Source organism: Akebia trifoliata, chromosome 10 (genome assembly GCF_017979445.1).
Source record: "Akebia trifoliata isolate Shusen 1 chromosome 10, ASM1797944v1, whole genome shotgun sequence".
In the NCBI taxonomy this organism is placed as follows: domain Eukaryota; kingdom Viridiplantae; phylum Streptophyta; class Magnoliopsida; order Ranunculales; family Lardizabalaceae; genus Akebia; species Akebia trifoliata.
Window position 1 is genome coordinate 22,836,975 of NC_141384.1, and position 26,030 is coordinate 22,863,004.

General features: G+C 37.7%; 1 protein-coding gene across 2 annotated transcripts in view; it reads left to right on the top strand.

Moving 5' to 3' along the window:
• LOC147393309 (tRNA/rRNA methyltransferase (SpoU) family protein) overlaps nucleotides 1–26,030 on the top strand; it is a 107,239-nt gene that overhangs the window by 61,405 nt on the left and 19,804 nt on the right. For both annotated transcript variants that reach the window (XM_086454984.1, XM_086454985.1), the window contains 11 exons: nucleotides 576–713; nucleotides 937–1,179; nucleotides 1,515–1,642; nucleotides 8,902–9,025; nucleotides 9,770–9,934; nucleotides 11,157–11,304; nucleotides 11,410–11,510; nucleotides 15,066–15,227; nucleotides 16,093–16,140; nucleotides 16,250–16,357; nucleotides 18,958–19,032. In XM_086454984.1, the coding sequence (XP_086311110.1) occupies nucleotides 576–713; nucleotides 937–1,179; nucleotides 1,515–1,642; nucleotides 8,902–9,025; nucleotides 9,770–9,934; nucleotides 11,157–11,304; nucleotides 11,410–11,510; nucleotides 15,066–15,227; nucleotides 16,093–16,140; nucleotides 16,250–16,357; nucleotides 18,958–19,032 (1,440 nt within the window). The remainder of the gene's footprint in view (nucleotides 1–575; nucleotides 714–936; nucleotides 1,180–1,514; nucleotides 1,643–8,901; nucleotides 9,026–9,769; nucleotides 9,935–11,156; nucleotides 11,305–11,409; nucleotides 11,511–15,065; nucleotides 15,228–16,092; nucleotides 16,141–16,249; nucleotides 16,358–18,957; nucleotides 19,033–26,030) is intronic.

Consider the following 26,030-nt stretch of genomic DNA (forward strand, 5'->3'; position numbering starts at 1 on the left):
AATTGGATTCCTTGGCTCTGATACCAAAAAGAATTATAGAATAGTAATTCTCAAGTCTCGAAACTGAGAGCTTGATCTATATATATATATTTGTGTAACCTAAAAAGTGAATAGACATAAATGTCCTTACAGAATTAACATAAGCAACTACTAAAGAAGCTACTACAAAAAACTACAGTATTTCCAATAGTTTACTGTCATTTGCATTTTTTAAGTTTGCTTAGTAGGCTGTTCACCTTATGTTATTGTTTTATGAGGTTCTTAATGTTGGTAATAAGTTGTATACATGGTAAATATTTTTTTGCCCCCATCTTTTCCTCTTTAGCTTTCCTTTGGAGTTCCTAATTCCCTTTTATTTTGTTCGGGGTGTTCTTCTTCGCACTCCATGGTATTTATGTTCTTGATTGGTTCTTCCATTTTGGATTTTGGACATCTTTATCTGATTGGTTTTTTATGTGGTTTCTCAATCTATTGGGTCATCGACTAATTCCTATAACTTGTATTGTTAATACCTTGTTTGCTTTTTTATTTATTTATTTATAATTTTGTTGTCTTTTGTCTATTTGATTGAACAGATATTATCCATAAAGACTGTTGCATCTATATCATCATGGTGTGCTCAGTTTGAAAATGATATTTTGCTTGATTCTGCTTTTACTTTCTTATGGAGTTTCTCACAAAAGGTTATCTCATCTCCAACATGTGACTCGGAGGTATGATCTATTGTATCTGCAATTTTTATGTAAAATTTTGACCAATTTATGTGAGAATGAAGATGCCCGTTATTATTCTTAATTTTTTCTATCGGCAAAAGAGAAATTTATTGATAAAGACAGACTTTCTTTTGATGCCCTTTATTTTGGAATGCTTTCTAGTTCTTCATGATTTTTTTTCTCTTTTTTCCTGTCATTTGATCTTCTTGAAATGCTCGAGTAGACTGGAGCAGAAATTCATCTAGCAGCATATGAAGCATTAGTTCCCGTTTTAAAAGCACTAGCTTCTGCAGTCTCTCCGATGATTGTTAATTTGATAATGGCCGATGTCACATCACTCCAACCAACAGTAGAAGACAAACCTTGGCTAGATCCTTTGGTTCTTGGGTTTCTTCAGAACATCAATAATTTCCTTGCAGTTGGAGTTCTAGCACGGAGTCGAAGGGCTGTTTTGATGAATTGGAAGGTGAGTACTCTGTTTTCATGTAAGCTTCTCAAATGTTGTCCAGTACCTACGGTTGTATTGTTCAGAAGCCTTGTGATGCCCATTTCTGACTACGTTGTTGCCTATTGTGTCTGGGTTGTCCATGCATAATTACTCCATAATTTGTTTAACTTGGTTTATGGATATTATATATTGTTTATTTTTAGGAGTAATTTATGTGAACAAATCATTCTCTTCTTAGAATTTTGCTGCTTGTTGTTGATGGCTTTGCCTGCAACCACTCGGTAAATTTACATAATACATGCATTTAGTGTGAATTCAAAAGATAACTAACAATTCTAATCTTTTTGATTCAGTGGCTCTGTCTAGACTCTCTGTTGTCAATTCCGTATTGCACCGTTGAAAATGGAGTTCATCTAGGCAGCACTACTGCGTTCTTTTCAGGTGGGGCTATCAAATGCATTTTTTCTGATCTTGTTGAGAGGTGAGTAACAATCTGAGCATTGAAATTCTATTTTGTGGCAGCGATGTAATAATGGTGTTATTTACTTGAGCCAGTATGTTCCATCCATTTTCGTCATATATATTTATTTCATGTGAATCATAATGTGTGTATTAAACTTTTTCTTTGGAAAATTATGGTTTCCATGTTTGCTTAATCAAATTTCCGTCTTTTGCATGTTTTGAAAATAATCTAATGTCACATAACCATGTTGCAGAGAGATAGACTTAGGGAGTTGTTGTGACTAGGAGGCCCGCAATGGGTTCTTTTTAGGATTGTTGATCGTTGTTCTGAGCCTCTTGGTGTTCCTCACCTCCTGCAAGGCGTGGTTGAAAGAAGGCTGTTACAAGATCTCAGACAGATCTTAGAGACAAGAACCTACAAGTGGCAAGCTAGAAATCATGCTGTGAGATGTGGCTGATCTTTGTTCTGAGCCTCTTGGTCTTCCTCACTATCTCCAAGGCATGATTGGAAGAATGATGTTACAAGGGCTCCGATGTATCTTAGAGATAGGATCCTGCAAGTGGTAAGTTAGAAACCAGGGTATGAGATGGGGTAGGCTTACAAGAAATTTGTTGATCTTGATTGACATAAGGTCAAACTCATGAAAGGGTTTCACCTCTTTTCGGAGGTTGGAAGGAGGTGGGAAGAATCCTGGATTCAAGGATGAACGGGAGATGCAAAAGGGTTCCCTAAGAAGTGATGGTTAGTCAGAAGAATGACCATTTGTTTCTGTTCATATTTCACTCTCTAGAAGAACCCAACCAAGTGTTCAAACTTAGAAGAGAGACAAAGAAGAGTTGGCATATCACTTACTCAATTTTGATTGTTCCATTCCAGGCTGGGTATGCCTTGCCTTTGCAGTCTCCAAGTTGCAAATTGATGGATTTGGATTATGGGCTTGCTACCATATCTTGTTTCTTTGTTAAAGTTGAAAACAATAGGTAACTTGTGGTATGCCTTCATTGAAGTGGATGAAAACACATCTCTGGTAAGAAATACTGGTGGTCTCAATTGATGGCAAAGGCTGATGGACTGATCCCAAAAACGGTAGGGATAGGGGTGAAGACGTACCTAGTCCAATATCAGTGGAGGCGGCGATGGAGGTTGTGGCTAAGCCTTCATTTTTATAAGTGGATTGTGACGAATGAGCCCATTGTTCCACTATAGAGTGGAGGTTGGCAAGGTAGAACTTGTTCTTATTAGAACCTTGATGGTTCTCTTGTATCCCTATTAAATGATGAGATTAGATTTGGATCAGGAGCCACTGTGGTTTATTAACAGTAGAATCCTTCTACGATGACATGTTTTCTTATCTTGATTCTATTATTCTGGCCTCCACTATGTGGATCAAAAGTTCCCTCTAAAATTACCTTTCTTTTGGGATGCATTAGACCATGTCAAAATCAAAGTTCCCTCTAAAATTTACTTGTTTTTCACAGTTGGCATACTCTAGTTTTCTCCACTACTGAGAAAATAAGGACATGTAATATACTTGATGACTGGAGAAGGTGCTTTTGATAAGAACCTCTTTACCCCATACAAATAGTGGGATTTGTGAGTCGCTAGTTTCCCAAACCTCTCAATGATTGGATCCCACAAGGTCGTAGAACTTAGCTTTCTCATCATTTGCAAAGAATGCATATCCCTTCCTCGGATGTTCTTAAGCTCCCAATGTTTTAACCAAACCCCCTTTTTCCTAGTTTACTGCTCAACTCATAGACGACTTTATAACAATTAAAAAGATTAAGAACCTATAGAGGACCCAACAACAAAAAATTGTATCATCAACAAACTACAATGGGAAATTGTCACTCCATCACTACTCTTTTCAAAACTTTCCAAAACTCCCCATTTCTTTTTCTTGGAAACTATCCTTCCAAAGCTTCCACCACCAAAATAATCTGGAAAGAGAATAGAGGATCCCTTTGCTCCATGCCCTTATAACTCTTCATAGCTAGTAGGGGATCCGTCCACTATGATTGAGAAGGTGACATAAGAAGCACATTTATTAGTCCATTTTCTCAAATTGAAGTCAATTCTCAAGCAAAAAATGTCGAAAACTCCCAATTTGATCCGTTCACAACATCTCATCTTTAGTTTGCCGACATTACCTTGCTGAAAGCTTTGACTGTACAAGTTGGTGTCCTGAGGTATGTGTGTTTTGAGGCGGAATGTTGCATTTGTATTTATCTTCAAAGATTAGTGTTTTGTGTTGGGGAGGTTAATATTTGGGAAGAATCACAAAGAATTTGAGGTGCAAGTTGGGTGCTTGAGTCATTAGTTATTTGGGCCCATCTTTGGGGACTTCCTACATATTGAAGTCTATATTGGTTTCACTAATTGAGTGTTGAGAAGACTTGCTTCCTGGAAAAGAGGCTTTCTATCCTAGGTAGCTATGCTTATTAAGTTAGTGCATTTATTCAGTTTTCCCATTACCTATCTTTCATTATTTGTCTCCTTACCAACTTGTGTTGCCAAAAGATTGGAAAAATCCAAGAGTTTCTTTCGAGGGATAAAAAAATTGAATTTAAATACGGTCTTGTTAGATCGAAGAAGTTTTTCCATGCAAAAGAATGGGGGTCAAAGCTTGAGACAGTTCTATTTGGTTATTGGGCAAGTGATTTTGGTGATTTGGGGCTGAGTAAAAGGCCCTCTAGAAGAGGGTTCTTAGCAATAATATGGAGGTTGAACAAGGGGATGAAATTTTCTTACCCTACGTCTTATTGGCCTAGCATGCAGAAATATATTTGTAACAATTGAATTGAGAGAAAAACTTGATTAATTACAAAGCCTTAATTAGGTTTTAAAGGGATTACAAAATCTAATAAGTGGAAAAGACAAAAAGGATAAAAGACATAAAATAGAGTTATTCAACATTCCCCCTCAAGTTGGTGCGTGGATATTGACAACTCCCAACTTTGACAAGATACCTTCAAAGGCGGTTTTGCTGACACCTTTGGCAAGAATATTGGCAAGTTACTAGGATGTAGGAATAAAGGGAGTACAAATCTGCCCAGAAACAATTTTCTCTCTAATGAAATGTCGATCAACTTTGATATGCTTCATTCTGTCATGCTGAACTGGATTTGCTGCTATATTAATTGTTGATTTATTATCACAATATAGTGAAAATAAGGCTGTTATTGGAAGACACAAATAAGCTAGTAAGGTCTTGAGCCACAACAACTCACACATTCCAAGGGCCATAGCTCTGTCTTCTGACTCAACACTTGATTGAGAAACCACATCCTATTTCTTACCGCGCCAAGTTACCAAGTTGCCACCAACTTTAGTACAATACCTAGAAGTGGACCGTCTATCAGTTACTGAACTAGCATAATCTACATCAGTCCATGCCTCAACGCGAAGATGACCATGATTAATGAACAAAATACGTAAACTGCAGTAAGAACTGCGTCGGCCCAATAGGATTGTGGTACGTTAATGACAATACAGAGGACATGAGCTAACTTTAGAATATGGCGATTTTTCCTTTCTGATCTACCATTCTGCTGAGAGGTCTTAACATTGGACATTTGACACTCAATGTCAGACTATAAACAAATTTTCAATACCTCACTATAGGTGTATTCGGTACTATGATCAGAATGGAAAGTCTTGACGGTACAACCAAACTAGGCATGAACCATAGCAAGAAATTGTTTGAATATCGATTGACCCAAGTGATACGATTGTGGTCATCAATGAACAAGACAAAATAGTGAAAACTAAGAATGGATGTGACGGGGGAAGGACCTCACACATCATGGTGAATTAGGTCAAACAGAGCAGGTGTAGTAGTATTCATACTAATAGGATAATTAGAACGAACATGTTTAGCTAATTGACAAGTTTCACAAGAAAAATCAAGCAAATTTGTATCATTAAATAAAGTAGGGAACATGTGTTTCAAATATTCAAAGGAAATATGGCCTAAGTATAAGTGCCAACACATTACAAGTGCCTTATTAGATTGACGACTACTACTAAGTTAAGAAACAGAATGAGTGCTAGGTAAAACAGACATGTCCAAGAGATATAAGCCATTCACTTCACATCCAATGCTAATCGTCTTCTTCGACTCTAGATCCTGAAAGACACAATGGGAGGGATAAAAGATTATACTACAATTCAAATGTTTGGTAATGCTACTAACAGAAATAAGATTAGTAGTAAGTGGAGGAACATGCAGTTTATTAGTTAAGGATAAAGAAGGTGTAACAGAAACATGACCTTGACCAGCAATAGAAGATAAAGAACCATTAGCAAGGTAAACCTTGTGATGACCAGAGCAAACTCTATACGTTTTGAACAGGGAGGACATACCTGTCATGTTATTTGAGGCTCCGTGAGTGAGTGAAAGTAGAGACCAGCTGAGATGAAGTCTCCATCTGATTGAAGAATTTCCGGAACTTATCATGCTCAGCCTGAGACATAGATACCGACTCCGATGAAGAGGTAGTAGTGGAAGGGAGTGCTTGATCAGTAGTCGATTGAGACAACATGAGCTGAGGATCGGTCAGACAGTTGACATTGCTGATTAGGACGACCATGAAGTGCATAGCAATGGGTCTTCACGTGACTCAACTTTCCACAATGATCACACTTATGTCGTTGACGTGGAAGTAAAGATTTGTTATAAGACTGTGGAGAAGGTATGCGAGCAAGCATAGCAAAGTGGTCTCCTGAAGAGTGGGGTAGGACAGTTGTATGATGACTCTCATCAGCTAAGACATAAGAATACGTAATCTGTAAGGATGGAAAGGGATCCATACCCAATAAATGAACTTTCGCATACTCAAACTCATCCCAGAGCCTAGTTAGAAACTGAAAAACTCGATTCTTATCTAGAATCGACACATATAATGCCTCATCAAGAGAGTCCTCCCAAGTAGGATGAGGAGTAGAAGGTCAACTCTTCCCGTCAAGCACGTAGCTGTGATATATAGGTGGTGACTGAAGAGTCACCTTGCGAAAGGTGGGAAATTTCACACTTTAAGTTAAAGATCCGGACATTATTTTGACGTTGTGAGTAAATACTCTTTACGGAATCCCATATCTATTTTGCGGTCTTGGAGAATATAAAACCAGCCGCAATGTGTAATCGCATAGATTTAACCAGCCAAGAATGGACCATAGAGTCATTAACAAACCATTAGAGATAAGAAGTATCAGTCAGTGCAGGTTGTTGGTCTGCCCCTGTGAGGTAACCAATAAACATTTCAACCGATCGGGCCCAAAGAAGGTAATTAAGACCATCTAATTTCACGGTGGTAATTTGGATACCTAGAAAGTAGGTCGAATGAGAGGGAAGACCTCTCGATCCATCACTATTACCGGTGATCGAGGAAGAAGATGTCTCGGAGACTATAAAAAAAAAAATCTATGTGTTTTGGTTTGAAGGGAGTTTAAATAAGAAACTGATCGCAACACCCTAAAAGTGGCAATACACTGTCGTAAGAGGCATGGAAGGTGATCAAACACTATTGAAGGTGACCCGAACCACCATTAACTTAATCGTAGGGCATCAAAAAGCAGCCCTGCGGCTGCTGTAATCGCAGCCTCCAAATAGCAGGTCCGCTATTGTTTCAACCCTCAAACAGCAAGCTGTTGTGATCACAGCCTCCAAAACAGCAGGTTTGCTGTTGTTGCGACCCTCAAACGGCAAGCTGATGTGATCGTAGCCTCCAAAACAGTAGGTTTGTTGTTGTCGCAACACTCAAATAGCAAGCTGCTGTGATCGCAGTCTCCAAACAATAGGTCTGCAGTGATCGCAGCCTCCAAACAGTGGGTCTGCAGTGATTGCAGTCCCCAAATAGTAGATCTGCTATGATCTCAGCCTCCAAACAGCGAGCATGCTGTGATTGCAGCCCTTTAGGGTGGTTACAAGACCCTATCACATGGTGCGATTAGGCTGTGGAGCACAAAAAACAACAAAATAGAATGCGAGAGATTTTGGAGTTGTAGCAAGGTTGGGTGTTGGGTGGCGATGGAGGTAGGCTCTGATACTAAATTGAATTGAAAGAAAAACTTACTTGATTAATTACAAAGCCTTAATTAGGCTTTAAAGGAATTACAAAGTCTAATAACTGGAAAAGACAAAAAAGGACAAAAGACATAAAATACTAAATAAAATAGAGTTATTCAACAGTAATATCCATGGGTAGATGGGGAAAAGTTCGGTTTTGAGAGGACATTTGGTGTAGGGAGGATTCCTTCAAGAGCATTCTTCCCTTTTTTACTTGGTATTTCTGATTCAAAGGAAACATTTTTGAAAGATTGCTGGAAGTTTGAGGGTGGTCACTATGCATGGGGTTTGGAATTTAAAAGAAACTTTAACTATTCAAAGATGTCCCTTGCATATTTCTTGCTATTCTTCATGATAGAGACTGGATCCAGATGTGGAGGACATGGATGTGGATATGGAGCAATATTGACACTTTTCTTGGTTAAATCATTTTTTTCGTAAGATTAGTTTTTGGGTGAAATAAACCTGTTCCAGCTAAGGTGGTTTGTGTCAAGTAGATTTCTTCAAAAGTAGCCTTTTTTATGTGTACAACCTCTCTTGGGAAGATCCTTACTATTGATAATTTGATTAGCGTCTAGAAAAATCCTAAATTTGTTTATTCCTTGGTTAGCATGTTGGAGAGTCTATTCATCATATCTTCGTCCATTGATGCTTTACTAAAACTTTGTAGATTTGGATATTGTTGTCCTTGGGTGGATTTTCTCATAATCTATTTTTAGTGAACACTTCAAGAATTTTAGTCTTCAATTTGTTAGGCAGGGTGTGTTGGAGGCTGATTTCATCTGCAGTGTGTTAGGTTGTTAGGAGGGTAATTAATGAAAGGTTTTTTCAGAATTCGAGGATGTAGATTTGGTTCTTTTGGCTATTAAAGTTCTTCTGTTTTATCGGGCCTCTCCTATTCATGGTTATAAAGGTCAATATATATATATATATTTTAAGATCTTATGTAATTTTCGTGAGCTCACTGGGTTTTTATTTTGTTTTCTTTCCTTTGTCGTTTTCATTAATAATTCAATCTCTCATTGTAAAAGAGGAATATTCTTATTTATAACTTGTAAGCTGGACTTCTGTGCATAATAACAAACTCTATTGAAGCTGATACTCTTGGAAAATTTTGCTCGTAAGCTAAAGCACTTTTGTACTAAAGGGTTGAAGGATAATGCTTTGAACTTTCTTGTACTGAATCGGTTCTCTCTGAATGGATATGCAGCCTTGAGAATGCTGGTGAGACTTCTGTTTTACCCTTATTGAGATCTATCAGATTGGTTTTGGGGTTTTTGGCTTCTGGAAGAACGGGTGCAATTGTTTCCTCATGTGATGGTGTGAATACTAAGGTTTGTCCATCTCATTATCAATCTGGGAGGCATGTACTTATGTATATATCTGTATGTGTTTAACACTTGTGCAAGATTTTCTACTTATTATGACCGATTGACAATGAAAGTTTAAAATCTTGTCCTAAAGTTTCTCACTCAAAGGCAAACCCTAATATGAGATGAAACATTCACAAGGTTATGAAAAAATTGCAAGAACAAACCAAAACATTCCAATACAAAATCTGAATCTTCCGTTGCATACTTTTTATAACCATTTATTAGGAAAAACACACATTTTCAGATCGATAATGTACAAATTACACATTGATAGGCGAAGAACACCCTAAACTTGGTTGCATTAAACCATGTTTAATGCTGATGAGTTACCAAATACTCATAGCCTAATAAAGGATAAGGAGTATGCCTTTTAATTGGTTTTTTCGGGGTCAACTTCCACTAGGTATGCTTTTCTATATATCTATCATATTAAAAAAAAATATGAAACATTGTGAAAGTTTAAGTAATGCAAAAGAGTGGGCTTGAAAGTGTGTTTCACGTGGAACTTTTGGTGGAGGACCATAGCATATCAAGTACAATAAACTGGGTCTATTATGAATTTATGGAGAAAATATGTTGCTCTCTTACACTTCATGAATTTGATGATGCTCCTGCCAAGTTCCATGTGAAACTCTTCTTTGTTCCATACGGTTTCCACGAAAATTTTGTAACTTGTTGACACCAAGATTCTGCATTTCTGTGCAGATGATGTTGCAGTTGGTACATTCGTCTTGGATACTACATGTCAGCTGCAACAAGCGTAGAGTTGCATCTATTGCTGCACTTCTATCTTCTGTATTGCATTCCTCTGTGTTTGGTGTTGAGAGAATGCATGAGACTACCGACAATGGTCAAGGTCCTTTGAAGTGGGTGAGTGGTACTGGTCAATCTTCTTTGAATTTCTTTTGGGTTGATAGGCGGCCATTTTGTTATATTTTTCATATATGATGTTTTCCAATGTTCCATGTACTACAAATAAATACATGCTTCTGCAATAATATTAGTATCCTCTAAAATACTTGCAGACATTTCTCTGGTTTGGGGCAAACTTTGGCTCTATCTCAGGTTTGCAGTTGGTGGCATATCTGATTCTGAAGCATATACAGGAATTTTCCACACAAAATTTGTTCAAACTAACGATCTTGATCATTTAAAAAAAATGGGTGGTTCCAGGCTACAAACATGCTGATTATTGTTTCAAATGCACAAAGCCTTATCTGGCATAGAAACACTTCATTTTGCTATGGAACTGAAGATGTTGCATATCTATGTTCCTGTGGAATTGATCATATTGCATTTCTATGCTCCTTTTTTTTTTAAAAGTGAGCAAAAAATTTATTTAAGAAAAAAAAAAACAGAGGTTACAACAGCATTCACGTGGTCGAGGTGGCAAACCAAAAGAAAAAGAAAACAACAGACCCTCTTGGAAAGCTTACTCCACCACCAAATTACAAACCCTATCCCATCTTACCAGAAAATCTTCAAAGAACACCCGCTTAAACACCATTATGACTTTAGCCAATAAAACAAATAAGCTACAATTGAGATCACAATGTCATGAAGATGAAGAACTTTCCCTTAAAAAATCCTTCTATTGCGTTCCTTCCAAATGCCCCTACAAATAGTGAAAGGAGTGATGCTCCAATAAATCTGCTTAGCCTCGCTAAAAGAAGAGCCCTAGTAAAGCGAAGACTCGAACAATGAGACTGTACAGTACGAGGTAAGCAGCCTAAAATACCGAACAAGGAAAGGAAGTGATCCCAAATCTGATTTGCTCTACTTTCCTATGGAACAGATCTGTTACGCACTTTCATCAAATTTCACTTGAGAGTTTGTTTTCTTTAATTCATTATGGGATAGTGAAAGATGGTATTGCATACAGTCTCTTTCTCGTTCAGACTTCAGACATCGTCATCTCTCATCCGGACTTCACTCACACATATAGATATGTGTGTGTGTGTGTTTGTGTGGATATGCGTCTATGTGTCTGCCGTGCTGTCCAGAACTTTTTTTTTTGCTTAGTTAAAAAACCGTAGGTATGCTTTCAGTAATTGGTGTATTTTTTCTGATACCCTCAATTTCTTTCCTGCAGTTTGTTGAAAACATTCTTCAAGAAGGCACAAAAAGTCCTCGAACAATTCGTCTTGCAGCTTTGCATTTAACAGGGTTGTGGCTCTTAAATCCAAGAACAATAAAGTATTATATTAGAGAGCTGAAGCTGCTGTCACTATATGGTTCGGGTATTTGTTCGCTTTCTCACAGAATTTTTCTAGGTGTATCCCATGGAAACAAAGTCCTTGATTTTGCATTTTTCCACTTTCTTATGTACAAGTTTTCTTTATCAGTGGCTTTTGATGAGGATTTTGAAGCTGAGTTAGCTGAAAGTCATGATGCAAGGATAGAAGTCTCCATGCTGGCAAAAGGCCCTGACTTTGAGCTGACTGAAGTAAGCTATAGGCATTCTGTTTACAGTTTTCCTTTTCACAGTTATATTATGTCAACTATTATGAGTAGTAGATTTTACCTTATGTACCAATGGAACCCACCTTGATATCATTTTATAGTACTGGAGCATCGGAAATGAATTAAAATCTTCTTCTTTCACTGGCACCGACCTACTCGTCCCTTTAAAGCATTTATGTTGTATATATTTTTGTTATCAGGATAGTTTGTTTGTGAGTAGAAGAGTAAGCTTGTGCTTCCAACTTTTGTCAAAAGTTTCTTGATTCTCATATAGCTTATAGAATGGAAGGATGCTATAATGTTAGACAACAGAAATTATCCACAAATATACGAACTTTATTTCTTCTTCATCATCTTGTTTTTGTTTTCTTTGATATGCATAAATTAAAGAAATTTATTGATAAAGAAGAGAAAATACAAGGAAACCACGGTGGTTGAGAAGACCTCTACGGATGAAGGAATTAAGATGGCAGCTTATCCCAATCACAATTAGAGCCCACTTGAAGACAAAGTCTTCAAAAAATAACCTCAGCATTCTTGAAAACATTTAGATCATTTAAGAGTTTTGAATCTTTAAAATGAGGTCATGGGTTGCATTTTTCTAGTTCCTACCTTCAAAGATCCTCAAATTTCTTTCCCTACAATCCCCCAAATGATGGAAAAGGGCCCCCATTTCAATTGCCCTTTGGAGGAGAGGGCATTAGTACCAACCACTAAAAATATCAATGGCTTGATCTTTGAAGGTCCAAATAATCTCCAATGATTAAAGAGATCGACTGTTTTCCCGCCTGATTGAACATGGAACAAAAATTAACAATAATTTTCTTTCAATGATTCAAATGATCAATAGTCAAGATTTTTGTCTAGAGCACTTGTCCAAGCAAGGTTTTGATGGGATTATAAAACACAAATAAAAAAAATCTAGAAACTTGGACCTGGAAGAGAAGTCCAAAGCATAATTAAGATTAGACCATAATTCTGATCCATGACTACAACCGCCTATTGTTGTCCGATGAAGAAAAGTGACATAATTTGACAAGTTAGACGCACTGTTGATTTCCCAGTCGGTAGTTTTAAGTGCTAAGCTGTTTCACTTGCCAAGGTTTGAGGCTAAAGCCTCATGAGCATGCATTAATTAATATAAAATAAATAAATAGTTAAAATTATAATAGAAAGAAATTCTGGAAAATTTTAAATTTTTTTATTATTTACAATTTCATGTTCCAAAGTCTAATATCCAAATTTCAAAATCATCAAAATAAATTAAAATTGAACTATATCCATAGATTCATCCTTCCAACTTTCCAAGCTCCTACCCCTCAAATAAAAACAACTCTTAGTATTACAAGTACTCTAACTGGAAAAGTGTAACACTTCTCTAACACTAGAAGAGGACAAAGAAGTAGGGGAGTAGGTTCTGGATTAGCAAAAGAATAGAAATAGGTAAGAAACATAAACTTAGTGAAAGAGGAATAAGAGGAGCAAGAGACCGTTGAGGTTGCGAATCAACTAGGGATTCTGGAGATTAGGGACATGAGAAAATACGCAATACATATAGTTAAGGACCTTTATATATAACCTAAATGTTATAACATGCATGGTTGAAATCATCTTTTGGGGATGTTTCGATCAGGAAAAAAGCCAAAGCATCACTAAGACAGAACATAAATTATCTAAACATTCATTAGACCAAACGGACTTCACATTCCTAAACATTCCTATTTTTTGGTTCTCTTTTTGGATAAGGCTTTGATGAGGATGATGAAGTTGCTTCTAATTCAATCACTCATCCTTAAAATTGTGGGCTGGAAGCCACATATTTTCATAAGATGACGATTCAACCCCCACAATATAGAACCAAGGGAATATGATCTGTAGTAGGTTAAAAAATAGCCATATGAACCACTCTGGAAAATGCTCCATCCAGCTCCCATTGACCGAAAATCTGTCTTGTCTGGAAATAATTCAATTTTATTTGTTGTTTAGCCTAGTATGCAAGCCACCCCTGTTTCCATGGGAAATCATTAAAAAAAATTCATGTTCAAAGAATTTCCAAGATCTCTCATATTGGTCACCCTAATCACTCTTTTCTCGTGGGAAATGTCTAATGATGTTAAATTTACCTCTAGTGCACCTACTGAGATTCCAAAGACTTCCTATATCATCCAAAAATTGAGCCATGACTATTTTCATTCAGCCCACCTACAAAAATCCATTGGAATTTGTCCCCCACACAAGTTCACTAAAACGACACTGAGAAAGTGTCCATTAATTCCTCCATGACCCAATTAACCGTCTTTTTCCAAGTATTCTCTACTACATTTACAGATCCCAAAGCTGGAAGATTGCATCAGCCTACATCTTTTGCGCCCCAAATATCCTCAATGATTTCTTTTTTTGATTAGTAAATATCCTCAGTGATGTTGGAATTCATTTTTTCAGTTTATTTTTCCCAAGTGACCACTATGCTAATACCCAAAATTGCTGATCATACTTTTAACGATGTTCCTCTTTTCTTTGTTTCCTAAACCTCTAACATTACAAGATATTATTTTCATCTTCTTGTTGTTGTGGAAGAAAAAAAACCTTCCGAAAGAATTGTTAGGCTTCACTTAAGCCTTGCCCTACTTGAGGGTGTTGCTAACACTTTTGTTTACATATATAATATATTGATGAACAATTATACTTTCCAGCCTCTTTTGTTTATGAAAAATAATCTTCACTAAAAAAAAATGAAATGTTAAATTATGAGAAAATATGAAATTATCATATTCATTGCTTAACATCGTATTTATTTGAAAGCTAGATATTTTACACTGCTTTTAGAATATAATAGACATGCATAAAATGTACGTGTAGCTGTAGGACTTGAAATAGTGCATTCTATGCTTAAAAGCATAATAAATTACCCAATTTACCCTTGTTAAAAATTTTGAGGCAAAAAGAACCATGTTATAAGTGCAGAATGGAATTATGTTTCAATAGTTTCTTAGGGAAATAACGTATTTATTTAGTGTGTCACTTTGTTTATCCTAACCAAGGTTTAAAATCTCATTTTGGTGGGAAGTTTTGGTCAGGAGAAAAATTGAAATGGTCTCGACCGAAGCATTCCGAAACAAAACATTGAATGTTTGTTCTGATCTCGATCCATACCGGAATGCTATGCCAAAATATTCTGAAGTGGCAAGAAACTTTTGACCAAGATCCTATCTACTAGTTGCATGTTTACTAGTGTTGCACTCCACATACTTGGTCTTGATGTGGCTTCTGATAAGAAAACAATTGGGTTCTTACAAACTACTTATGTTAAAAAAAGCCTTGACTTTAAAAAGTTCAGTTTGATTTTTGTTATATTATTCAACTACGATAAACACACCTTTATTTGAGGGTAGTATGATTGCTAATGAAGGTTGTTGCTTTGTAAGTTTTAGGTTGTTTTTATTCATTATGAGCATGCATCACTCTTTTGGGATATTGTTTTATTTATATCGTAAAAAATTTCTAATTATATATCTTCCAATGCTGTCTCTTTTATTAGGCATTTATCAATACGGAATTGTATGCACGTGTGTCTGTTGCTGTTCTCTTTTACAAGCTAGCAGATTTGGCTGACAAGTTGGGATCCATAAAGGAAAATGAAAATCGCCATACAGTGCTTCATGCTGGAAAATCCTTTCTTTTAGAGCTTCTTGACTCTGTGGTATGGACCTTTTAGAATGGCATTGGAGTACTAGAATTTATTCTGTTTTATATTCAAAAGACAGTACATGACTATTGATTTATGCCGGGTTATATGAATCTATTGCAAATACACTTTCTTTCCATACTTTTAAAAAAAAAAAAATAATTCTTTTAAGTATGCATTTTTTCCTCGTGGAATTTCCATTTGTTTGGAGAATACAAGTAGTGAAGTTCTATATTTTAAATCATTCAACATATCACATCTTGGTGAATATTTGCTTGTCTGTATTCTTTCCCTTAATGTTATAATTTTTTTTTCTAATTGTTGAACAACATGGTTTAGGGGTCATGGTCTGAATTTGGATGACACCAATCCTAAAGTTGGATCTCTCTATCTGGATAATCCAAGCCAAAATTTAGTGATCCCCAAGTCTGAGACAATATGGAGCCAAGCTTGAGTCAATTCCGAATCAGGCCAAACCTAGATTGGCACTGATTCACCTTGGTTTTTGGACTCACCGTGTATTGATCCCTTAAACCACATAGATGTGTCCATGAAGGCCTGTTTAATAGAACCATCATTCGAAAAAAAGGTGGTCAAGATGCTAGCTGAAAAGGTACGAGAGAGATAACCAAACCTATCAAAAAACAAAAACTCCCCCAGGCCGCAACAGCTAATCCATAGTTAAATTACAAACTCTATCCCACCTAACAAGAAAAGCCTCCATAATTGTACATGGTAGGATCTAGGTGTGTTCTGATCTCGATCTTGGGCATCCTTTTAGTACTTTATCGTGGTTCCATTTTGAACATTACTGAAGATGAACATGACTGTTTTTTATTACTTAATTGAGATTATGCATTTTTTACATCATTCAATGCAGGTTAATGACAAAGATCTTGCGAAGGAGTTGTATAAGAAATATAGCGGGGTGAATATTGGTTCAAATTTATTTTTAATTTTTTTCCTTTTCCTTTCTTTTCGTAGGTGCAGTTGCATGTTATGTTTTGCAGGATATCTAAACAAACTGGTTTTCATAGATCCACAGGCGAAAAGTTCGTGCTTGGCAAATGATATGTATATTGTCACGATTTGTTGATGAAGATATAGTGCAACTAGTTACATCCAGCTTGCACATATGCTTATATGTAAGGAAAATCTTACTTCAGGATCTTTATTATCTTTAAAATGTCACATCAAGCTTTCTCATATTCCTATGTGTGAGGACATCTACTTCATGACTACTTGCTGCTTAATTTCTTGGTAATGAATGTTGATCAGGAGTCACATTTAAGTTTTCTGACAGACTGCAATATTATGATTTTGTGTATAGAGACAACTTTGTGCAACATTGTCATCTAGAACGTGTGAAAGGAATATTAGGACCTTAGCCATTAGATCCATACTTTACGATGCTGAACAATCCCATTTCTAGGCCTTAAAATGGTTATCCATATCCAAATCCTATTTTTTTATCCGATCCAGTTCTGGATCCGGATCCGAATATGACTTGGAACCTATTACCTAAAACCATATCCGAACAATTTTGCTTTAAACCCATATCCAGATCCAACCGGGTCGGATAATTTTGAACCTCCCACCCACCCGTACCCACCACACACCAGATTATTTCAAGGAAAATCCTTTAGGATGGCAAAAAAAGAAGCTTGAACTCAAGACCTCTCCCTTATGGAAGGGAAACCACTACACCCAACACTTGTTTGTCGAAGAAAGGTATTTTGAAAAAATATAAAAATACAATTTTCAAAGTAATATATCATTCGGATCTAGGTGGATATCGGGATGGATCCCTATCCGACTCGGGTCTAGGGACATCAACCCATGTCCGACCCAATTTTTTTAATTCTGATATACTCAAAGGAACCAAGCCCGCTAAATTCGGATTTCGGAAAAAATCTGACTCATTTATGCCCTATTCATTTCATGTGATTAAGCCCATGAAACAATATACTATCGTTCGGGACTCTAAAAGGACAAGCAATTCATGTTGTTCGACAAAGTTCTAAGTAGGATATTCTTATTAATAGGGGTTTTGAGATTCCAACATATGTTTAGTATGCAAAGTGATAGAGTTGAATGTCTATCTTTTTGCCGATTATGGGGTATGGGTTATCTCCGTTCAATAGATTGGTATGTTTTGGACTATTTAAGAAGTGAGCTTCAGGGATGACATTCCATGGCTATTTCTCAAGGAAAGAATATGTTGTGGAAGCTTTTCCTTCTACTATTGCTTGTTCAAAATTTACAGAGATAATCCTGTTTTTATTAATAGGGAGAGCTCCTTGGACTTGGTGTTCTGGATCAAGAGTTTATTGTATAAACTGGTGTCTATACTGGATGGCTTTGCACTTTGTTTTGAAGGGTTTGTGTTTAGATGGGAAGATTTAGTGAGGAGGACTTATGGTTCTTATGTGGCTTAGTGAGATCCACACTCTCTAGCCTTTTCCATGTCTTCCTCTTAATATTTACAAGTTTATTGTATAAAACTGGGGTCTAAACTGGATGCTTATAGGGGGACCTTGTTTTGAAGAATTTGGGCAGCATCTTCTACATAGACATAGAAGAGGCAACATGGTAAAAAGGCACATAATATTGATGAAGTCAATGATGCTAATTGGGATAATTGACCGTCTTAACAATCTGTCGAAGACCGTTGATGCATTTTCTATTCCGACGAAGTGTTACTAGGAGATAATGAAGACTGAGGGTTTTGTGTAGATTACCTAAATGTTGCATTTGATATCATTAGCGAAGATCCCTCCGAAATGAACTAGTTTTAGTAAAGAATGCATAATTCAGAAAGAGAATGTTGGAGTCATGGTGTGGTCAGATTGGGGATCTGTAGGAAGTTTCTTTAGATGATCTACTGTATTTTGTTTCATGAACTTATTTAATTTTATGTTTTTTTGACTTGTGGTATAATGACTGGGATGATTTCGTTATGACTTATCTTATGATTTTGTTATGAATTTATGAATATAATTATGTGCTTACAGGTTGACTTGTTTTGATGTAGTTTATGGATATTAGTTGCAGACATGTTGTAATTTTGAGGAATGATATTGGGATTGAATGTATTGTTATTTCGAATAAATTATCACCTGGTTGAATTTACTTGAGCTAAATTACATGGACTATAAAGAATTTGTATAATAAAATTGTATTTCTTTTAACATTAATTTTTTTAAAAGTAAAATCATAATTTTTCTACAAAAAAATCATGATTTTTTTTGCGCGACTTTCCAATTGTAACTACCAGCATTTCAATCGCAAAAAATAGTAAAATTGCATAAATGTAAATCACCGCAAACGCGAAACTTTGCGTTTGCGGACTTTTCCATAGCAATCAAGCAGGACCTTAGTGTGGATAGACATAAGATTGTTCATACTGGTTATAGCTAATCACCTCTTATCTAGACATGTGGATAGACATAATCAAAATGGATCTTGAAATATGAGAATTTGCTCACAGCAGCATCTTCAACTCAACTTACTTCCACTTTTCTGTTTAATCCCCTCAGGTGATGTTATATTAAGAAGAGATAAAATGTTTAGCTGCAAGATTGTGTTGAATACATGTGATGTAACTTTCTCCAGGATGGAAACAAAAGATGGACATGGTTGTGTTCATTAGAATTCTAAAATAATTTTCATAGTTATTACTTTGTTGGTTATATTTAGTTGAGAAATTCTAGAAAGTTATCTACTTGCTTTTTTTTCATTGTAGAGAAACAACTTGCCAGCTGTTCGACAGTACTTGGAAATATTCGCAATCCAAATTTACTTAAAATTTCCATCATTGGTAAGAAGTTTTCATGTGCTTTCATTAATAAATGTGGGCTATTTATTTTTCATTGAAATCGGGTTAAAAGATATTTTTATTATGTAGTTCCTACAGAGTTCACCACCTTTATTTCCATTCATATGTAAATAATTTCAATAGAAATTTTTGTATCAATAGATATTACAACACCAAGCATTTAAATGGGAGTATAGGATAGTCTTTTTTTGTGTGGATTTTACAAATTTCTAACTCTTTCTCAATCACATGAAAATAAAGCATGAGAGGAAAAGAAAAGTTAAAGCATCAAATAAGATGATATACATTACATGTGTGGAAACAGCAGGACTGTAGAATAATGTTGCTAGAGAGAGAAAAGAAGCAGATTGAGGGTTGGAGAATCCACAGTTAGAGAGAGGAGAGGACAGATGAGACTACAAGACTAGTAGGTAGAGAATGCATTTAAAGAGGGACAAAAGAAGACTGATAAAAAGAAGGAAAAACAGGAACATAAGAGTACAAAACCTAGCTGGGAAAGAGGAAGCTTGTGATGTCCAAATGAAGCTAGAGATGGAACTACTTACAATTTCAAGATCAAAATATCACACAAGGAGGAAAAATCAGCAAACAAGAGCGATCTTTGAAAAATAAGTTGGAGAAATCTAAGGATAAAGAGAAAGACCCTGAATCAAAATAGAAAGCTTTGAGGGAGACGAACAGCTCGATAAAAGTTGAGGAGATGAAGATGGAGTTGGAGAGGAAATAATAAAATTTCTGGTTCTCAATTTTGATCTACAAAACCTCCTCGCCTACAGGTCTTTCAATCCAGATGCTGCACTCATGGCTTATCTTATCAACATGGTGGTTATCTGGAAATAGTCTCATGTATGGGTTTTTAATATAGAACACACTACATCTCTGCTAGGGTTATCTTCATCCTCCAACATACTAGCATTAATAGCTAACCTAGGTATGATATTATTTCTTTGTTGTCCATTGGCCTTGGATTAAATTTTTTATTTTTTTTCTATTGTCATGTCCTTCCTTTAGCAATCTGACCGTCAATTTTCTTAGACTCCACCCTACCAAAAATCTCTTTTTCTTTGCCTTGAGCATTTCCATGAGAGCTTTTGCTTTCAACCTGAATCTTCTTGAGAAGGAGAAGGAACCTGTTCAAAAACACAGAGAATATTAAGTTGTTGATTAATTAGCCCTAATTAGGCTATAAGAATTACATAAGATAAACAGAAAAGGGAAAAGACTAAAATAACCCTAAGGAGACTAAAATAACCCTAATTACTTATTTAACACTCCCCCTCAAGTTGGTGCGTGGATATCAACAATGCCCAACTTGGATAAGACATCTTCAAAGGAAGTTTTACTAACACCTTTAGTAAGAATATCAACAAGTTGTTGAGAGGTAGGAACAAAGGGAGTACAAATCTGTCCAGAAACTATCTTTTCTCTAATGAAATGACGATCAACTTCTATGTGCTTCGTTCTGTCATGCTGAACCGGATTTGCAGCTATGTTAATAGCCGATTTATTATCGCAATATAGTAAGAAGGGGACCGGCACAGGAAGACATAAATCAGCTAGTAAGATTTTGAGCCACAACAACTCGCATACTCCAAGTGCCATAGCTCTGTATTCTGACTCAGCACTCGACCGAGAAACTACATCCTGTTTCTTACTACGCCAAGTTACCAAGTTACCACCAACTTTAGTACAATACCCAGAAGTAGACCTTCTATCAGTCACTGAACCAGCATAATCTGCATCTGTCCATGCCTCAATGCGAAGATGACCATGATTGTTGAATAAAATACCTAGACCAGGACATCCCTTAAGGTATCGAAGAATACGATAAACAACAGCAAGATGAGATGTTCGAGGCGAGTGCATAAACTGACTTACAACACTAACAGCATAGGCAATGTCAGGGCGAGTCATAGACAAGTAGATCAACTTTCCCACAAGACGCTGATATTGACCAATATCTGACACACACTCCCCCTCAGAATCAGCCAACCTGTGATTCTGCTCAATAGGAGTATCAGCTGGACGAGATCCAAGCTGACCAGAGGCACTGAGTAAATCAAGAACATACTTACGCTGAGAAATAAATATACCAGACTTGGACCGGGCAACCTCAATACCCAGAAAATAGCGAAGATGGCCAAGGTCCTTAATCTCAAATTGACGTCCTAAGTAAGTTTTGACCTCAGTAAGACCATCGGCATCATCTCCAGTAAGAACAATATCATCCACATACACAATCAGAGCAACAATTTTGCCTTGGGAGTGACGCAAGAACAAGGTGTGATCAGCAGAACTCTGATGGAAACCAAACTGATGCATGGCCTTAGTGAAGCGCTCAGACCAAGCACGAGGAGACTGTTTCAGACCATAAAGAGACCGGCGAAGACGACAAACATGAGCAGGAGAAGCAGAAGGAAGAAACCCAGGAGGTTGGACCATATAGACTTCTTCTTGAAGATCACCATTAAGAAAAGCATTCTTGACATCTAACTGAAAGAGAGGCCATCCGCGGATAGCAGCAACAGAAAGAAGAACATGAATGGTGGTCATCTTGGCAACCGGAGCAAAAGTTTCTTGATAATCAATCCCATAAGTCTGAGTATAACCTTTGGCCACTAGACGGGCCTTACAACGAGCAATGGAACCGTCTGGATTATGCTTAAGCGTGAAGACCCAACGACAACCCACAGCTTTCCGTCCAGGCGGAAGAGGAACAATGTCCCAAGTGTGAGTCTTGTCAAGAGCAGTCAACTCATCAATCATAGCTGCACGCCACTCAGGATGAGCAATAGCATCTGCAACAGTAGTAGGAAGAGAAACAGTGGAAACAGAAGCAAGAAAACTCCGATAGGAGGGTGATAGTGCAGAATCAGATATATAATTTGAAATAGGATAAGTACAAGTGCGCTTACCCTTACGAGTGGCAATAGGACGATCATCACAGGGAACAGACGGAGGCGGAGCTGGAGGCGAGGAGGCGAGCTGGTCGGACATAGAAGTGATGGTAGTATCACGGGGACGTCGAGAGTAAACCTGCAATGGAGGAGAAGACGAACGGACGGGGGGTGGAGAGGAGGAACAGGCATGGGAAGGGGAAATAAAGAAGGAAAAGAATCATCAGGTAAATCTAGAGGAAACCACTCAGATTGAATACCAACGGACCCACTATAGTAAGGAGTATGCTCAAAAAAAGAAACATCTCGAGAAATGAAACGCCGTCGAGAAGGAGGATGGTAACAACGGTATCCTTTCTGGGTAGAGGAATAACCCAGAAAGATACATTTTACGGCCTTAGGGTCAAGTTTAGTACGAGTTTGGGCAAGAATTTGAACAAAACAGACACACCCAAACACGCGCGGAGGAAGTGGAAACACAGGACGATCTGGAGACAGCTTAGAGAGGGGTGTGGCAAACTGAAGAACACTAGAGGGGGTCCGATTAATAAGGTAAACAGCAGTAAGAACTGCATCTGCCCAATAGGATTGAGGCACATTCATGCCAATGGAAATAGCACGAGCTAACTCTAGAATATGGCGATTTTTGCGTTCTGAACGACCATTCTGCTGAGGGGTCTTAACATTGGACATTTGATGCTCAATGCCAGACTCTAAACAAAGTTTCAAGACCTCACTATAGGTGTATTCAGTACCATGATCAGATCGGAAGGTCTTAATGGTACAACCAAATTGGGTATGAACCATAGCAAGAAATTGCTTGAAGATCCCATAAACCTCACTCTTGTGTTTCATAAGATAAACCCAAGTAGTACGACTGTGGTCATCGATGAACAAAACAAAGTAACGAAAACCAAGAGTGGATGTGACAGGGGAAGGACCCCACACATCAGAATGAATTAAGTCAAACATAGCAGGTGTAGTAGTATTCATACTAATAGGATAAGAAGAACGCACATGTTTAGCTAATTGACAAGTTTCACAAGACAAATCAAATAAATTGTTATTATGAAATAAAATAGGGAACATGTGTTTCAAATAACCAAAAGAAATATGGCCTAAACGTAAATGCCAACGCATTACAAGAGCCTTATTAGACTGACTACTACTACTACTAAGCTGAAAAGCAGAATGAGTGCTAGGGGAACCGGGAACGTCCAAGAGATACAATCCATTTACTTCATGTCCAGTGCCAATCGTCCTCTTCGACTCCAGATCCTGAAAGACACAATAAGAGGGATAAAATGTTACACTGCAGTTCAAATTTTTTGTAAGACTACTAACAGATACAAGGTTAAAGTTGAGGAACATGAAGTGTGTTAGTTAAGGATAAAAAAGATGTAACGGGTAAATGACCTTGACCAGCTATGGAAGACAAAGAGCCATCAGCTAGTCGGACCTTGCGATGACCAGAACAAACACTATAGGTTTTAAATAGGGAGGACGTACCGGTCATGTTATCTGAGGCACCAGAATCAATGATCCATGGTGAGGAAGTGGTAGAAACACTGTGTGCAGATGCAAAGGTACCTGAGTGAGCGAAGGTAGAAACTGGCTGAGACGAGGTTTCTATCTGATTGAAGAATTTTCTGAACTTGTCAAGCTCGGCTTGGGACAGAGATACCGAATCCGACGAAGAGGTAGTAGCGGAAGGAGGTGCTAAATCATTCGTTTGCTGAGAAACTACATGAGCTGAAGACCGTTGAGACTGTTGACGATGCTGGTTAGGACGACCATGAAGTGCATAACAGCGAGCCTTCACATGACCCAACTTTCCACAATGATCACACTTATGTCGCTGACGAGTAGGCAGAGACCCACTGGGGGACTGTGAAGAAGGTAGACGAGCAAGCATAGCGGAGTGATCTCCCGAAGAAAGGGGTATGACAGCTGCACGACGACTCTCATCAGCCAAGACATAGGAATACGCAGTCTGTAGGGAAGGAAAAGGATCCATTCCCAATAAATGTACTCTCGCATACTCAAACTCCTCCCGGAGACCAGCCAGAAATTGAAAAACCCGATTCTTGTCCAGAATTGACGCATATAATGTCTCATCAAGCGGGTCCTTCCAGGAGTAATACGAAGAATAGAATGTCAACTCTTCCCACCGAGCACGTAGTTGTGATATATAAGTAGTAACAGAAGAGTCACCCTGTGAGAGTCGAGAAATCTCACGCTCTAGGTTAAAAATTCGAACATTATTTTGACGTTGCGAGTAAATACTTTTTGCGGAATCCCATATCTGCTTTGCTGTCGAGGTGAACATAAAACCGGCTGCAATGTGTGGTTGCATCGATGAAACCAGCCAAGAACGGACCATAGAATCATTAGCAAACCACTGGGAATAAGAACTGTCGGTCTGTGTAGGTTGTTTGTCCGCCCCTGTGAGATAACCGATCTTCCCTTTTCCACCAATGAACATTTCAACCGATCGTGCCCACAGAAGATAGTTCGGACAATCTAATTTCACGATAGTGATTTGAATCCCAGGAAAGTCGGTTGAATGAGATGGAAAACCACTCGACCCATTACTAGTACCAATAATCGAGGAAGAGGATGACTCAGAGGCCATCAAATAATCCAAATACTTTGGTTTGAAGAGAGTTCAAGAAGATGAGAGCACAACTCCCTAGGATAGGTGATCGCAGCACTCGTAAGTATAGGTAATCAATGACCAAGATAAGTGGGAGAGAAGCCTCAAACAGCACTCTAATGTGATCGAAAAAACTTCGTAGGTGTTCGAAACACTGCCGGCACCTTCTTATAACCACTACGTGAGTCAAACAATTACAAACACAGCCAACTGATGAGTCGTACAGGTCAGAACAGTAACTTGCTGTGTTTCAAAAGTCCAGGCTGCTACGATAGGTGTCGCACGACCTCAACACAGCCACCAAAGGCATCACACGACTTCAATACCGTCACCAGAGGCGTCGCACGACCTCAATACAGCTGCCAACAGCGTCGCACGACTCACTACAGACACCAACGGCTTCGCACGACTGCACTACAGCCACTAGAGGCGTCGCACGACTTCACTACAGCCATCAGAGGTGTCAAACGACTCAAACAGCATCGTTGCTGTGAGTATAGCCTGATCGCAGGCTTTGAATCTAGTTGAATCCCTATCGCATGGGGTTTTCAGCAACAAATAACCCCCGTAGGGGCAATATAGGATTTTGTTTTCAAGGAAGAATGAGTCGATTGTGTTTGTAGAGGAAGAAGAAGGAGTTCGAGTTCGATTCAGTCGCAGGCTCTGATACCAAGTTCAAAAACAGAGAGAATATTAAGTTGTTGATTAATTAGCCCTAATTAGGCTATAAGAATTACATAAGATAAACAGAAAAGGGAAAAGACTAAAATAACCCTAAGGAGACTAAAATAACCCTAATTACTTATTTAACAGAACCTCTCCACTCACCTATTTGATATATGAAATTTTAATGTTTTCAACGGCAAGGCTTATGTCAATTCACTGATTCTCCAGCATCCAATTTAAGGGGGTGTGGCTTGAAGTTGGTCTAGGAATCATTACTCGATGGAAAATGTTCCTCCCGTGAGCTTGAGAGCAGACTTTTGTCCAAAGCTGACACTAGTGGGATTTTCTTGGTTGTTACGCCAAGTAAAGGTGTTGTCCCAAAGGAAGGTCCATTAGAAAGTCGAGGCCCACTTTTCTTCTCTGAAAAGTACTTATTCACATTAAAAACCCCTTAGTACACCCAAGGAAATCCCAAATCCTGGTGATATTAAATAGTTCTTCTCAAAACTAGCTTTTCTCCCTACTCACAGATGGGTCGTACAACCTGAAGAAGACCCATATGAAATCCTCACCAACAAGATTACACAAAACTGGCACCAAAAAAGGCTCTACCAAAATGTGTGATAGGTCACTCACACTTTATCCCACTACACTCCAATTCTTGTAGCTTTTGGTACTGCTAGAACTTCTAGGAAACTGCGTTCGGTAGATGCAATGAGGGAGGCTTGGGTCACTGGGTTATAGGTTTGAGTTCATTATGA